The sequence below is a fragment of the Amblyraja radiata genome, chromosome 11 (assembly GCF_010909765.2).
Source record: "Amblyraja radiata isolate CabotCenter1 chromosome 11, sAmbRad1.1.pri, whole genome shotgun sequence".
Lineage (NCBI taxonomy): Eukaryota > Metazoa > Chordata > Chondrichthyes > Rajiformes > Rajidae > Amblyraja > Amblyraja radiata.
In genome coordinates, this window is record NC_045966.1 from 60,466,875 (window position 1) to 60,482,479 (window position 15,605).

General features: G+C 46.0%; 1 protein-coding gene across 2 annotated transcripts in view; it reads right to left on the reverse strand.

Annotated features, from left to right (window-relative positions):
* LOC116978683 (programmed cell death protein 4-like) overlaps window positions 1–15,605 on the reverse strand; it is a 54,527-nt gene that overhangs the window by 18,119 nt on the left and 20,803 nt on the right. The window contains exons 2-5 of one of the 2 annotated variants that reach the window (XM_033029999.1): window positions 12,540–12,776; window positions 10,263–10,360; window positions 4,773–4,886; window positions 394–615 (exon numbers count right to left, since the gene is read on the reverse strand). In XM_033029999.1, coding sequence (XP_032885890.1) covers window positions 394–615; window positions 4,773–4,886; window positions 10,263–10,360; window positions 12,540–12,776 — 671 coding nt within the window. Of the gene's footprint in view, window positions 1–393; window positions 616–4,772; window positions 4,887–10,262; window positions 10,361–12,539; window positions 12,780–15,605 lie in introns of both variants that reach the window. The other variant, XM_033029998.1, reaches the window with a different exon arrangement.

A 15,605-nucleotide genomic window follows, 5' to 3' on the forward strand; every position in this document is an offset into this window, starting at 1 on the left:
TCTGCGCCTACGGCCCCTCCAACCACCACCAATCACTCACACACATTCACACACAGGCAAAGGTGGGTGAAGTGTCTTGCCCAAGGACACAACGACAGTATGCACTCGTAGCGGGATTCGAACCGGCTACCTTCCGATCGCCAGCCGAACACTTAGCCCATTGCCCCAAACATTATGGAGGGCACTGTACAAACCTGTACGTCTGGAGTGTGGGAGGAAACCGCAGATCTCGGGGGAAAAAACCGCGCAGGTCACGGGGAGAACGTACAAACTCCGTACAGACAGCATCCGTAGTCAGGATGGAACCCGGGTGTGTGGTGCTGTGAGGCAGTTGCTCTACCGCTGGGCCACCGTGTGGCCCCGAGATAGAGAGAGCCAGTCAGTGCTACCAACCTGAGGTGCCTCGGGGGTGTCGAGGATGAGGTCGGGCAGGTCACGCAGCAGCTTGTCGAAGGCTCCAGCCACGTCCTCGGTCAGCAGCTGCTTCCCACTCAGATCAGCCAGGAGCCGGGAGGTGAGCTCGCGGTGGCTGGCCTTGCCCTCCAGTGACATGCTCACCGACAGGAACGGCAGCTTGCTCTTCTTGCTGCCGAAGTTCATCTGCCGCAGCAGAGTCTAGGAGGGCAGACAACATTACGCATTACGCATGGTCTTGCACGCAATCTCCTACCCCCTCCCCCCCACACCATTGCCAACCACACACTCGCTACCAACAGAGGCACCCACGGAACCTCGACACTCCTTCTGCCCCACCTCCATTCATCCGCAAGGGGACTGGTTATATCAGAGCCGGCCATGTCAAACTGGATGCAAAGCACAGATGACACTCGCAGAATGAGTTGCAGTCCTCTAAGGCTTGCTGTAGTTTAGTTTAGAGATACAGCGGAAACAGGCCCTTCAGTCGACCAAGTCTGCACTGACCAGGGATCCCCATACATTAACACACTAGGGACAACTTAAAAAAATATTTATACATTAACCTATTAAGGCAGGCTCTTAAGACCGACAAACCTATTAACCTTACAAACCTGGAGTGTGGGAGGAAACCGAAGATCTCAGAGAAAACCCACACAGGTCACGGGGAGAACGTACAAACTCCGGACAGATAGCACCCATAGTCAGGATGGAACCCGAGTCTCAGGCGCAGTGAGGCAGCAACTCTACCGCTGCACCACCATGCTGCCTCGCGACCGAAGTGCGGGAAGATTACAACCCAACGTCAACAAGCTCGGCTGACCGAATGCTGGGCTCCAAGCAATTTTTATTTATTTATTTATTTATCCTTTATTTAACCAGGATAAGTCTCATTGAGATTAAAAATCTCTTTTACAAGAGAGTCCTGGCCAAGACAGGCAGCAGCGCAGTTCCACAGTTACAGACAATAATTTTTAAAAAAACAACAGAGAACATATAAATAGAGTCACAGTCAGAACATCATCAAACAAAGCATGTACAGACAGAAGAGCCCGCTTCAACATCATTAAGAAGGGATTTAAATCTGTTTATAGAAACCAGCTCCTTAAGTTTCAGATTATTCTGCAGCTGGTTCCATGCGAAGGGAGCAGCATAACTAAATGCCCTTTTCCCCAGTTCAGTACGGACTTTAGGTACAGTTAGTAAGAACAAGTCCTCAGAGCGGAGCTGATAAGTTCCTGTGCTTTTTCGAATTACATACTTCTGCAGGTATGAAGGAAGAACACCGAGGATAGTCTTATAAATAAGGATATGCCAATGATGGAGTCTGCGGGTGGACAGGGCAAACCATCCAACTTGAGCATACAAAGTGCAGTGGTGCGTGAGGGTTTTAAAATTAGTAACAAATCTCAGTGCTCCATGGTAGACCGTGTCCAAAGACTGTAGGCATTTTGAAGATGCATTCATATATAAAACATCACCATAGTCCAACACAGACATAAACGTTGCAGCAACAAGTCTTTTTTTGGCTTCAAAAGAAAAACAAGATTTGTTTCTAAAGTAAAAACCTAATTTTATCTTTAGTTTTTTCACAAGTTGCTGAATATGAGGTTTAAAAGAGAGAGAATCGTCAATTATAATTCCCAGATATTTATATTGAGACACAGATTCAACCACAGAGCCCTGCAATCACCTCTTGGCCTTCTCCTTCCCAAGTGTCCATGTCATTCACTCTTCATGGATCAATCCAACATTACTTCCCCATCCCTTCTGCCCGATGTCAAGGATCAGGAACTGGAATGTCAAACGAGCCAAAAGATTTATATAATTACTGTGTTATTGCCAAGGACAGAGACTGCACCATCCAATCCTTCTTGACTACCAATAGCTAAGAGTAGAAACAGTGATCTAGGCACTGGGTTTACTAATCCAGAGAAGATTAATTCAAACCCACTATTGCAGCTCAAGAATTGAAACAGGAAAGCGTTAATATCAGTAGGGGTGACCAAGAAATAATCACTTACCATTAAAAACATAATAGATTCATCATGAGGAAGGAAAACTGCCAACATTTCCCAGATTGACCCATATGTGACTTCAGCTCCGCAATGATACGGCCAAATTTTAACCAACCCCTGCTTCTAGCATAGTTCATAAGTGATAGGAGCAGAGTTAGGCCATTCGGCTCATCAATTATACTCCACCATCCAATCATGGCGGATCTATCTTCCCCCCTCAACCCCATTCTCCTGCCTTCTCCCCATAACCCCCGAGTCCCGTATTAATCAAGAATCTATCTATTTATCTCTGCCTTAAACATATCCATTGACACGGCCTCCACAGCCTTCTGTGGCAATGAATTCCACAGATTCACCACCCTCTGCCTAAAGAAACATCCTAAAGGAATGTCCTCTTATTCTGAGGCCGTGGCCTCTGGTCCTAGATTTTCCCACTAGTGGAAACATCCTCTCCACATCCGTTCTATCCAGGCATGTTGTTCAAACTTATTCTCAAGGACAAGCGATGCCAGACTTGTCAATGATGCAAGAACAAGAACATAATCCAGAATCCGTGAAGTAAAACTGTGACCATATGACTCGGTCACATATCAAGTCCTGCTCAGTTGCTTTCCAAAAGCTATAACCTCTCTGAACTCACACATGCACTGACTTCACAGCCTAACCCCCGGACTTCCATCTATCCACCTACTGTAATTTGTACTGTAACTGTAATTTTTAATATGTGCAATAACCCATACTGTATATAGGAATCCTATTTATTCACTCTATTCATCCATTGTCTTTTTATAGATATGTATATAGCGCCGCAGAACTGTGCACCTTATCCCCCCCCCCCTTTTGTTTTGTTTTTTGTTTCTTTGAACTAATTAAATGTCTGCACTGAGTACGAGCTGCTTTTAATCTCATTGTACATGTGTATAGTGACAATAAAATGGCATTCTATTCTATTCTATTCTATATCTACTCATCAGTAATAATATTGGATTTTAAATTCCAACTTCCGCCTATTGAGCAATAATATTGTGTATATTTAGATGACTTTTATTAATAAACCTGTTACTAGCAGCAGTTAACAGAGGCAAAGAATCTATTACCCCTTAACTTCCTCCATTTGACCTGGTGCCACGCTTTTGCAGATATCCCCTTTGTGCAATCCAGCTCTCCGCCAACCTCTGCAACTTGGAATTGAGGACTTTTTTCTCTCTCCTGCACAAGTATTTTTTAAACTGGCAAAAGATTGAAAGGTGTTGATGGTGGTTAACATTCTGCCTCTTCTCCCTGCTTCAAATCCATGTACAGATGCACCACTCGCTCCTGAGAGTCCGATCACCATTTGCCATTTTGCTTCCCTGTAATTTGTGCTTTATTCCTTCTCAAACTTCTGAAGCATCCCTTCATAGAAACATAGAAATTAGGTGCAGGAGTAGGCCATTCGGCCCTTCGAGCCTGCACCGCCATTCATTATGAAAATGGCTGATCATCCAACTCAGTATCCCATCCCTGCCTTCTCTCCATACCCCCTGATCCCTTTAGCCACAAGGGCCACATCTAACTCACTCTTAAATATAGCCAATGAACTGGCCTCAACTACCTTCTGTGGCAGAGAATTCCACAGATTCACCACTCTCTGTGTAAAAAATGATTTTCTCATCTCGGTCCTAAAAGACTTCCCCTTTATCCTTAAACTGTGACCCCTTGTTCTGGACTTCCCCAACATCGGGAATAATCTTCCTGCATCTAGCCTGTCCAACCCCTTAAGAATTTTGTACGCTTCTATAAGATCTCCCCACAATCTTCTAAATTCTAGTGTGTACAAGCCGAGTCTATCCAGTCTTTCTTCATATGAAAGTCCTGCCATCCCAGGAATCAGTCTGGTGAACCTTCTCTGTACTCCCTCTATGGCAAGAATGTCTTTCCTCAGATTAGGAGACCAAAACTGTACGCAATACTCCAGGTGTGGTCTCACCAAGACCCTGTACAACTGCAACTTCGAAAGAACACATGTCCCCAACTTCTTACCCCCAACTACTTCGCTTGAAGCTTGATTTCAAACTTTAGTTACTTGATTCATGAGATTCGAGCCTGATTCAAGGGATGCCACATAATTCAAGATTTGACACATCCTACCCTAACATTATGTGCATTTCTCTTTAAAAATCCTGCCGAATGTTTCTTGATTTTTGGTCAAAATCTACATTTGACTTTAATTAATCAACCAGGGCTGGAGGCTCCACAGAACAAGATTCTCACTGTTATCTGATCCCACATCTTTGAAGAACCATTGAACATTCAGTGCAGGGATTTCCACCTGAGGGAAGGACTGGGAATCACACTTACAGCAACCTCTTTGGTATCGCCGTGTTGAAAGTACTCCTGAATAATGGGGGTCACCGCTTTTTCAAACTCGCTGTCATCCAGCTCAGGAACAACTGTCTGGTACACAGTTTCACCCTGCAACAAAGAAGACATCAGTTACTGGCACACTCAGAGACTCATCACCAGACCAAGTAAGGAGCCAGTTCAAGTGTTAGATCACAGGGTCTGGTGTAAGCCAACCTTCCCCTTGCTCCTACTCAGCCACTCAGATTGATTAGTAGCGGTTCAGTGGCTGGCAGAGCCACTGCCTCAAAACGCCAGGGACCAAGGTTCAACCCTGACCACAAATGCTCTCTATTAGGAGTTTGCACATTCGCCCCATTACCGTGCAAGTTTCCGTCTGTTTCCCCCCACATCCCAAAGGCATGGCAGTTAGTAGATTAACCTGTTCACAGATTGACAAGTTATAGGAGTAGAATTATGCCATTCGGCCCATCCAGTCTACCCTGCCATTCAATCATGACTGATCTCTGCTTCCTAATCCCATTTTCCTGCCTTTCCCCCCCATAACCTTTGACACCCGTTCTATCAAGAATTTGTCTATCACAGCCTTAAAAAATACCCACTGATGTGGCCTCCACCGCCCTCTGTGGCAATGAGTTCCTCAGATTCACCACCCCGACTAAAGAAGTTCCTACTCACCTCCTTTCTAAAAGAGTGCCCTTTAATTCCGAGGTTATGACCTCAGGTCCTACACTCTCCCACCAGTGGAAACATCCTTTCCACACGGCCAAGATTTTTGTTTCGCTTGTTTACTCTGACCCGAGTATACTCGGGGGTGGCACTGAACAGGTTAATTGGCCAATGAAATTTACCACTGGAGTATGTGGGTGGTAAAATCTGAGAGTAGTTGATGGAAATTTGGGGAGAATAGGTCACAGGGGAAGAAATTAGTGATGGAACATGATCATGATGCCAGTCGGCATGGATTTAATGGGCATAATGGCCTCTGTCTATGAAATATAAAAATATTCCTGATTGTACCTCAACACTATTCCCAGTCTTTGCTCAATTGTCTACCACCTCACCTCAAAAACATAACTAACTTCGGAATTGGCTTTTTTTTTTTTTTAAAGTGAATGATAGGAACTTTTACCCTGTGGTTGGGAACCACAGTTCCAATTTCAATCCTGATGCACCCACCTTGAACTTCACAATTGTGTGTGAAGGCAGGAACACTTAAATGATAGACTTAGAATGACCCATCTGGCATCATTGAGGAAACGGTAAACTAAACTGAAGGTTTCAAAGGTCTTTTATTGTCACATGTACCAATTAAGGTACAGTGATGAGCGAATTACCATAAAACCGTAGGGAGGAAAAAAGCAACTAGACACACAATTACATAAAAGTTAACATAAACATCTATCACAGTGGATTCCCCCACATTCCTCACTGTGATGCAAGGCAAAAAAGTCCAATCTACTTCCTCTTTAGGCACACCTACATAGCAAAACTGAGAAGGGAAGTTAAAATACTTCTTTTGTGATGGAAATTGGAAGAGATAAACTATCCAATGAATAAAGAAATGTAAAAATAGCTAAAATAAATTAAGGCAATTGTATTAACACAATAAACCCAGAGAGGTAGTCAAAAAAATAACTGTGACCATGTGCGCTGTGTGCGAAAACTGCATTCGTAACCTTGCTGAATGGGCACTTTCAGCTTGAGGTACATGTTCTAGGGGCACAGCCTTCTAACCATATAACCATATAACAATTACAGCATGGAAAACAGGCCATCTCGGCCCTTCAAGTCCGTGCCGAACACTTATTTTCCCCTAGTCCCATCTACCTGCACTCAAGACCATAACCCTCCATTCCTTTCCCGTCCATATACCTATCCAATTTATTTTTAAATGATAAAATCGAACCTGCCTCCACCACTTCCACAGGAAGCTCATTCCACACCGCTACCACTCTCTGAGTAAAGAAGTTCCCCCTCATGTTACCCCTAAACTTCTGTCCCTTAATTCTCAAGTCATGTCCTCTTGTTTGAATCTTCCCTACTCTCAATGGGAAAAGCTTATCCATGTCAACTCTGTCTATCCCTCTCATAATTTTAAAGACCTCTATCAAGTCCACCCTTAACCTCCTGCGCTCCAAAGAATAAAGACCTAACTTGTTCAACCTTTCTCTGTAACTTAGTTGCTGAAACCCAGGCAACATTCTAGTAAATCTCCTCTGTACTCTCTCTATTTTGTTGACATCCTTCCTATAATTAGGCGACCAAAATTGTACACCATACTCCAGAATTGGCCTCACCAATGCATTGTACAATTTTAACATTGCATCCCAACTTCTATACTCAATGCTCTGAATTATAAAGGCTAGCACACCAAAAGCTTTCTTTACCACCCTATCTACATGAGATTCCACCTTCAGGGAACTATGTACAGTTATTCCTAGATCCCTCTGTTCAACTGCATTCCTCAATTCTCTACCATTTACCATGTACGTCCTATTTTGATTTGGCCTGCCAAAATGTAGCACCTCACACTTATCAGCATTAAACTCCATCTGCCATCTTTCAGCCCACTCTTCCAAATGGCTTAAATCTCTCTGTAGACTTTGAAAATCTACTTCATTATCCACAACACCTTATCTTAGTATCATCTGCATACTTACTAATCCAATTTACCACACCATCATCCAGATCATTGATGTACATGACAAACAACAGTGGACCCAACACAGATCCCTGAGGCACCCCACTAGTCACCGGCCTCCAACCTGACATCCACCATTACTCTCTGGCATCTCCCATTCAGCCACTGTTGAATCCATCTTGCTACTCCACCATTAATACCCAACAATTGAACCTTCTTAACCAACCTTCCATGAGGAACCATGTCAAAGGCCTTATTGTGCCTCCCGCAAAGGTATCAAAGAAATTGGACAGTTCGGGCACTTGTGTGGTGCCCTGTGCTGAAGTTTGTCTCGGACATCCAACACAGAGTGCGGGTGCACGCACCAAGACTGCCCAGATACGTGCAGTGACATTGGGCAACCCTCAAAGCTGTGCACATTGTCGTGTAGGAAAGAACTGCAGATGCTGGTTTAAACTGAAGATAGATGCAAAAAGCTGGTGTAACAGGCAGCATTTCTGAAGATAAGGAATAGGTGACTTTTCAGGTCGAGACCCTGCTTTAGACTGAGAGTCAGGGGATAGGGAAACGAGAGATATAGACAGTGTCGAGAGAGATATAGAACAAATTAAGAAAAGATATACAAAAATAATTAACAATGATAAAGAAACAGGCTTTTCTTTAGCTTGTTAGCTGTGGGCTGTGAGAACGAGGGCAGGCAGAGACTTGACAAGACGACTTTGAAGCTGGTACGACTTGGGTGGGGGAGGGATAGAGAGGGAGGGGGAGGGATTATAGACCTTAAATTGCTCTGCAACACCAACAAATCTAACCAGTCTCCACACGCCCGCAAGGGAAAATGAAACACCAGTCAGCAGAACTGAAATAACCTAATGTATGGATGCCAACACATCTTCAATGCTCCCGATACCTGAACTTTCATTAGAGGATCGCACTAATATCCTAGAATATGACAACAGAAAAGCAACAGGGTGCTCTCTCCTACAATATCTATGTATCGCTCCTGCAATATATCCTGACATATGGGTTGTGATATATGAAACAAAACCTTCGGTAACCCAATGAAAGCATTAGGGATGTTCAGTAATGTCCCATATAATCACTGCAGAAGCGCAATTGAACGCACGTTAAAAACCAAGAATACCTCCATACAGTGGCGGGAAAATTCTACATCAGAAGATACCACAGGGTGGTGCTGCGATGGCAGCCTCGCTAACAGTCTGTATGTGTCTTTTCGGTTTTTTTTTGTTATTTTTAGTGTGTTTTAAAAGTTTGCGTTAATGATCTCTGGTTTGTTTTATGTGGGGGGTGGGCGGTGGTGTCGGGGGAAACTTTTTTTCAATCTCTTACCTTGATGGAGATGTGATTGTTTTCCGGATTGTATCTCTGGTCGCTCTGCGGCCTGTCATCATGAAGCTGGCGGCCTTGCTCGAGACTGACTTTGAGCCCCACCGCAGGGCCGTGGACTTACCATTGGAGCCTGCGATCCCTTACTTGGGATCGACGCTCGAACCGTGGCCTGTGGATTTTACCATCGAGGAGCTCGCAGTCTCGGGTAGAGATCGATGTCGGGAGCTCAAAAGGACGCAGAAGGTTTCGACCAGCCCCAACCCGGGATCAGATCGCCCGGCGAAGGGGAGCTGAGATTCCCCCCCAATGCTGGAGCTTGATCGCCGCGACGGGAGAACAAACGACGGGAGATCTACGGGAGCCAAGATCGTCTCGGCAACGGAAGGCTCGAGGCCCCGACCGCGGGAGGACAAAGAAGGGAACAGATTGAACTTTTTTTCGCCTTCCATCACAGTGAGGAATGTGGAGGAGTCACTGTGGTGGATGTTTATGTTAAAATGTATTTTGTGTGTTCTGGTGCTTTTTATTGGTATGACTGTATGGCAAATCAAATTCCTTGTATGTTGCAAAACATTCTTGGCTAATAAAGTATAATTATGATTATGATTACTTACCGCCCCCCTCCCCCTCCCCCTCCCAACACCATAAGGTTCATAGGGTTCATAAGGTTCATTTTTTGTCACATACACCAATTGGTTTTAGTGAAATTCACTGGCCAGGTCAGTCATACAATTTAAAAAAGCAACAGACTCAAAAAACAAATTTTAACATGAACATCCATCACAGTGACTCCTACACATTCCTCACTGTGATGGAAGGCAAAATAAAGTTCAAGTTCTTCCCTTGTTGTTCTTCCTTGGTCCGGGACCTCGAGCCCCCCGTTGACGGGACGGTCTTGAGTCCCGTAGCCGGCGGCGTTCAGACCCTCCGCATCAGGGGGATGTCAGCTCCCCTCGCGCCGGGCGATCGAACCTCGCGTCGGGGCTGGACGAACCTTCTGCGGCGTTGGAGCTCCCGACCAGCCTCTCCCGAGACTTTGAGCCCTTGATGGTAAGTTCGCAGGCCGCGGTGGGAGCGATCCCAGGCAAGGGATCCGCTCCGATGGTAAGTCCGCGCCCCGCGGTGGGGCTCGCGACAGTCCGAGGCGGCTTTTCAACTCCATCGATGCTAGGCCGCAGAGCCCGGAGAATGTGATCCGAAACATGATCACATCTCCGGGAAGGTAAGAACCTGAAAAAAAAGTTTCCCCCTCCCCGCACATAAAACAAACAGAAGAACATAAAAAACAAACTTTAAACAAACGCTAAAAATAACAAAAAGGATGAAAAAACTAACAGACTGCCGACAGGGCTGCCATCTCCCTCCTCCAGCGCCCCCTGGCAACATACAGGAGATAGTTTCTCTGTGCAATCCTGTTGAAATTGCACCATATTTCTTGGATCCCCGTCTCATTGCCCCTCGACCACTTTGGTTGGAACTTCACCCGGGAGTACCTGCTTATCGTCATCATAGTTGGGGTCGCGGATGTCCGGCTGCTCCACGTCATACACCTGGGCTGCGGCACCCCACACACCTTTGCCTCCAGCACCCCCTGTGACACAAAATAGGCCTCGATCAGATGGGTTCACGCACTGATGCTCTGCCACCTTCCAGCAGGCCAGAGAAGAATAAAAATCACAAGACAGAACTCATTCAACCCTCTCACTCATTTGGCAAGGTGGTGGTTGATCTGACCCGTGGCTTCATATCCATTTTCCATCATCTTTATGGCACAGTAGTAGAGCCTCTGCCTTACAGCGCTGGAGACCCAGGTTCAATACTGACTACAGGTGCTTGTCTGCACCGAGTTTGTATGTTTTCTCCAAGATCTTTGGTTTCCTCCCCCACTCCAAAGACGTACAGTTTGTAGGTTAATTGGCTTTGGTATAAATGTAAAATTGTCCCTAGTGTGTGTAGGATTAGTGGTAGGAGTGGGGAATCGCTGGTCGGCCCTGAATCGGTGGCCAAATGGCCTGTTTCTGTGATGTATCTCAAAACTAAACTAAACCTATACATGGTTCCAGGGACACAAAAATGCTGGAGAAACTCAGCGGGTGCAGCAGCATCTATGGAGCGAAGGAAATAGGCAATGTTTCGGGCCGAAACCCTTCTTCAGACTGATGGGGGGTGGCGGGGAGAAGAAAGGAAAAAGGAGGAGGAGGAGCCCGAGGGCTGAGGGAATGGGAGGAGACAGCAAAGGCTAACAAAATTGGGAGAATTCAATGTTCATGCCAGCAGGTTCCAGGGATGCTGCCTAACCCACTGAGATACTCCAGCACTGTGTGTCTTCTTTCATCCATTGCTTTGTTAGAAGTTCCACCATTTTCTATGAAGTGTCACAAAGGGCGAGAGATCTCCCTCTCACTCTCAGCTCTGGTGAAGCATCCCTACCTTGGTCTGGAGTTTCCAAGCAGAGATTGATACTGGGAGTGGACATCCTCCTTTCCAATTGAACAATGTTCAGTGGTTGCATGGTGACTGGGGCAGGCATCTCTCATGTTGGCCTTCATGCCGAGAAGATTGGAGTATAGGAGCAAGGAGGTCCTACTGCAGTTGTACAGGGCCCTGGTGAGACCACACCTGGAATATTGTGTGCCGTTTTGGTCTGCTAATTTGAGGAAGGACATTCTTGCTATTGAGATAGGTTCTCCAGGTTAATTCCCGGGATGGCGAGACTTGACATATGTTGAAAGAATGGGTCAACTGGGCTTGTATTGACTGGAATTTAGAAGGATGAGCCGTGATCTTATAGAAACATATAGAATTCTTAAGGGATTGGACAGGCTAGTTGCAGGAAAAATGTTCCCCATGTCGGGGGAGTCCAGAACCAGGGTTCACAGTTTAAGAATAAGGGGTAGGCCATTTAGAACTGAGATGAGGAAAAACCTTCCACCCAGAGAGTTATGAATCTGTGGAATTCTCTGCCACAGTAGGCAGTGGAGGCCAATTCACTGAGAGAGAGAGAGTTACATTTAACTCCTCGGGCTAACAGGATCAAGGGACATGGGGGGAAAAGCGGGAATGGGGTACTGATTTTGGATGATCAGCCATGATCATATTGAATGCCGGTGCTGGCTTGAAGGGCCGAATGGCCTTCTCATGCATCTATTTTCTATGTTTTTAAGAAATTGGGAATGGACTGAGCAGCTCTGCAGCTGATATCTAATCCCATCATTACTGGGGGATTAACATGTTGGCCAAGCAACTGCCACAGTTCATGTCAGGTATTCATGTGCTCAGACTCCCTGGAATGCAGTTCAACCAGAGTTTGCAGCCGTGTTGCTCAGAATATTTCTGTAAGCATCTCATATACAATACAAGTGTACAGCAGTAGTACACTAAGAGAGTATACAGTCGTCAGATTTGGCACCATTTGCAAGTCCCAGTTGTTCTAAGCGCAGGGACCTTGATCTGACTATGAAGGTCCGTTGTTCTGGCCGACCTGTTGCAGGGTCAGCCTGGCCAAGCATAGACGTGATGCCCTCCACTGCTGTAGGCCGTGGCTGCTGTCAGAGGAGTTTGAAACCATATTTGCCTGGATTTACTACCACTTTTGTTTCAGAGACTGGGCGGTTTCAAGTCCTCAGAAGTGTTAGTGCAAGCCTGTGCACAATCCAGAATGCAGAGAGGCAATTGAATGGTTACAAGGAAACTAACAGGGATAAGGAAGCATGCGTCCAGAGAAAGGCTAGAGATTTCCTCTCCATTTTCAACACTTTCTTCCCAATTACCTTTCTTTGGAAGGCCTCGACCCTTTCCAGATCGGGATTTCTTGTCCCCCATCTTGCCTTTGCTGCAGCCACCATCCCCACTCTCGGAAAACGAATCGCGGCCAGACCCAGAGTCACGCGACGAGTTCTTCCGCAGCTTCCTCTTGGCCTTGGCGCTCAGACGGGCTTGGTGCAGCTCCTCCTCCCGCTCAGCTAGAGAGTCAGCCTTTGCAGCCTGGCCCAGAGCATGGTCTTCAACTGCTGAAAAACACAACACACACAGGCTTTCACACCCATCTCCCACAACACAACAGGGGGCCGCACGGTGGCACAGCAGTAGAGTTGCTGCCTTACAACATCAGAGACCCGGGTTCGATCCCGACTACGGGCGCTGTCGGTACGGAGTTTGTACGTTCTCCCCGTGACCTGCACGGGTTTTCCCCAAGATCTTCGGTTTCCTCCCACACTCCAAAGACATACAGGTTTGCAGGTTGATTGGCTTGATATAAATGTAAATTGTCCCATGCGTGTGTGTGTGTATGTAGGATAGTGTTAATGTGCGGCGATCGCTGGTTGGTGTGGACTCGGTGGGACGAAGGGCCTGTTTCCGTGCTGTATCTCTAAACTAAACTGAAACGGTCCAAGGAGCTTCATCACAACAACATCTAACAACCGCCGACAGCCATAAAACTAGAAGCATTAAAACTGGTAACCACATTGTTTGTTATTGGCATTGGATCATTATCATCACATGTACCAAGCTATAGTGTTTGTGTATTCTCCAGCCAAATCATACCATGCTTGAGTGCCACCAAGCTATACACAAGTATAATAGTGCACAGAGAAAAATGCCAGAGGGCCAAAAAAAAAAGTTTTCAGTTACCGAAAGCAAAAACGCATGTCAGAAAAAGCCACGCAAAACATTTCACACTTGGACGGGAAGTTAGCCGAATTAGTTATTTATTTATTATTGGAAGTCATTTTATCACAAACTGGACTGTTCGCGCACTTGTTCGTGCGGTGGCTGTGCTGAAGTTTCTCTTGGGCACCCAGTGTAGACTTTGTGTGCGTGCAACAGAGACTGCCAAGTACATTAGGTGACTTTCAAAACACATCGTGACCTTGCTGTGCACAATCCTTATGTTGTTGGTGGCAGCACCAACAAGTCTAACCTCCAGACACCCGCAAGGGAAAACATAACACCAGTCAGAGGAATAGCTCATCCTCACCATGATACCCTAACATCTAAATGCCCACATGTCTTCAGTACTGCCTAGACCTCAACTTTCATAAGGAATGCATTAATTTCCTATAATCTGCCGAACTTTGTTAGGATACCTCTTGGCCTTGGAGCTAAGACGCGATTTATGTAACTCCTCTTGGGTACCTTGCACCTTCCGAAGTTAGACAATTATACTGGACAATTTTTTACATTTTGTTTTTCATTTATCAAGCCAATTAATCAAACCTACAAACCTGTATGTCTTTGGAATGTGAGAGGAAACCGACGATCTCGGAGAAAGCCCACGCAAGTCACGGGGAGAACGTACAAATTCCATTCAGACAGCGCCCGTAATCGGGATGGATTACGTGAGCGGTTTCCAGTGCCGCATGTTGCTGTAAGGCAGCAACTCCACCGCTGCGCCACCGTGACCTGGGTGTCAAGTTCAGAGTCGGTCAAGGTGTTCCCGTTTGACGGAGGTGCCTAGATCGCCAACCAGACAAGGCACTATCAGTACAAAGAGGTAAGTAATCCAGGGCAGAGGAGCGCAAGTTGCAATGAAAGGGAAGCATAGAATATGGGAAGTGACTCCTTCAGTGGAGCAGCTCCTGATCATCACAAACACAAAAAGTTAAAAGGTGTCACATGTACACTGATCAGTTGTTAAGTGACCTCTTCAGCAGCAGCCTTAACTAGATGGGAGTGAGCATTCATACCTGAAGCAGTTGCTGTAACTATCCTGTCCAGAGATTTCAGAGTTCAGTGCCGCGCACATGGTATATATCTACATCCAAAAAGCCATCTTCAAGGTGAAATATTATGTCAAGTCCCTGTGTGTCCCTTGAAGGGAGACAAGAGACAATCCCACTACACTATTCAAATGGTGCAATATACTTCAGCAAATCACTGGGATAACATAAGCAAACAGCTGATAGACAGGATTCCACAAACGTGGCAAAGTGCAGGAACTAATTTTTGAAGCGACGTTGAATGGGATGTGTAGGAAGGAACTGCAGTCGCTGGTTTAAACCGAAGATGGACACAAAATGCTAGAGTAACTCAGAGGGACAGGCAGCATCCCTGGAGAGAAGGAATGGGTGACGTTTCGGGTCGAGACCCTTCTTCAGACTGAGAGTCAGGGGAAGGGAAGACACAGAGATAAGGAAGTGTAAGGTGTGAGTACCAGACATCAAATGGGGTGATCATGGAAAATATGGAGATCATTGTTAGCTCGAAGCAACAACAAAGCATAAATTGTAATCAGGAGTGGTCAGACTAATCGGAGAACTGAGAAGGGGGAGAGAGTAGAGAGAAAGCAAGGGTTACTTGAAGTTACAGAAGTCAATATTCGTACTGCTGGGGTGTAAGCTGCCCGAGTGAAATATGACTGTGGAATAGCAGTTTGTTTGGTTATTAATCTGCGTGTTTTAATGCTACTCCACAGGGGAAGTTCTTTCCTGGCAATTCAGCCCAGAGCAACTGCTCAAACCTTTGGGTGGGAAGAAGGATTAAAATCTGCACATTTCAGCGAACATTTTGTTATTGATCCTCCCCCTGTGTGGGCGAGTATTTCTGCACAGGCTCAGCTTGAGAAGGAATTTGAGGAAACCATCAAAATAAAACAGGGGGCAGTATTCCAAAAAAGGCCAGCAGAAGCCGCCAGTAGTGGTGTTGCGTGCACACTGCAGTCTGTTTGTGAGATGACGTTGCAGCTGTGCAGTTGCAGACTCCTGGCACTTTTCCGCCACACCCCCTCCCAGCAGCCAACCCTCTGCTTCCACATGCACACAACTGCGATCAGAGAGAGTGCCACAACATACCCTCGCAGCAAAACACACCATGAAGTGTTTAACATGCTTGCATCT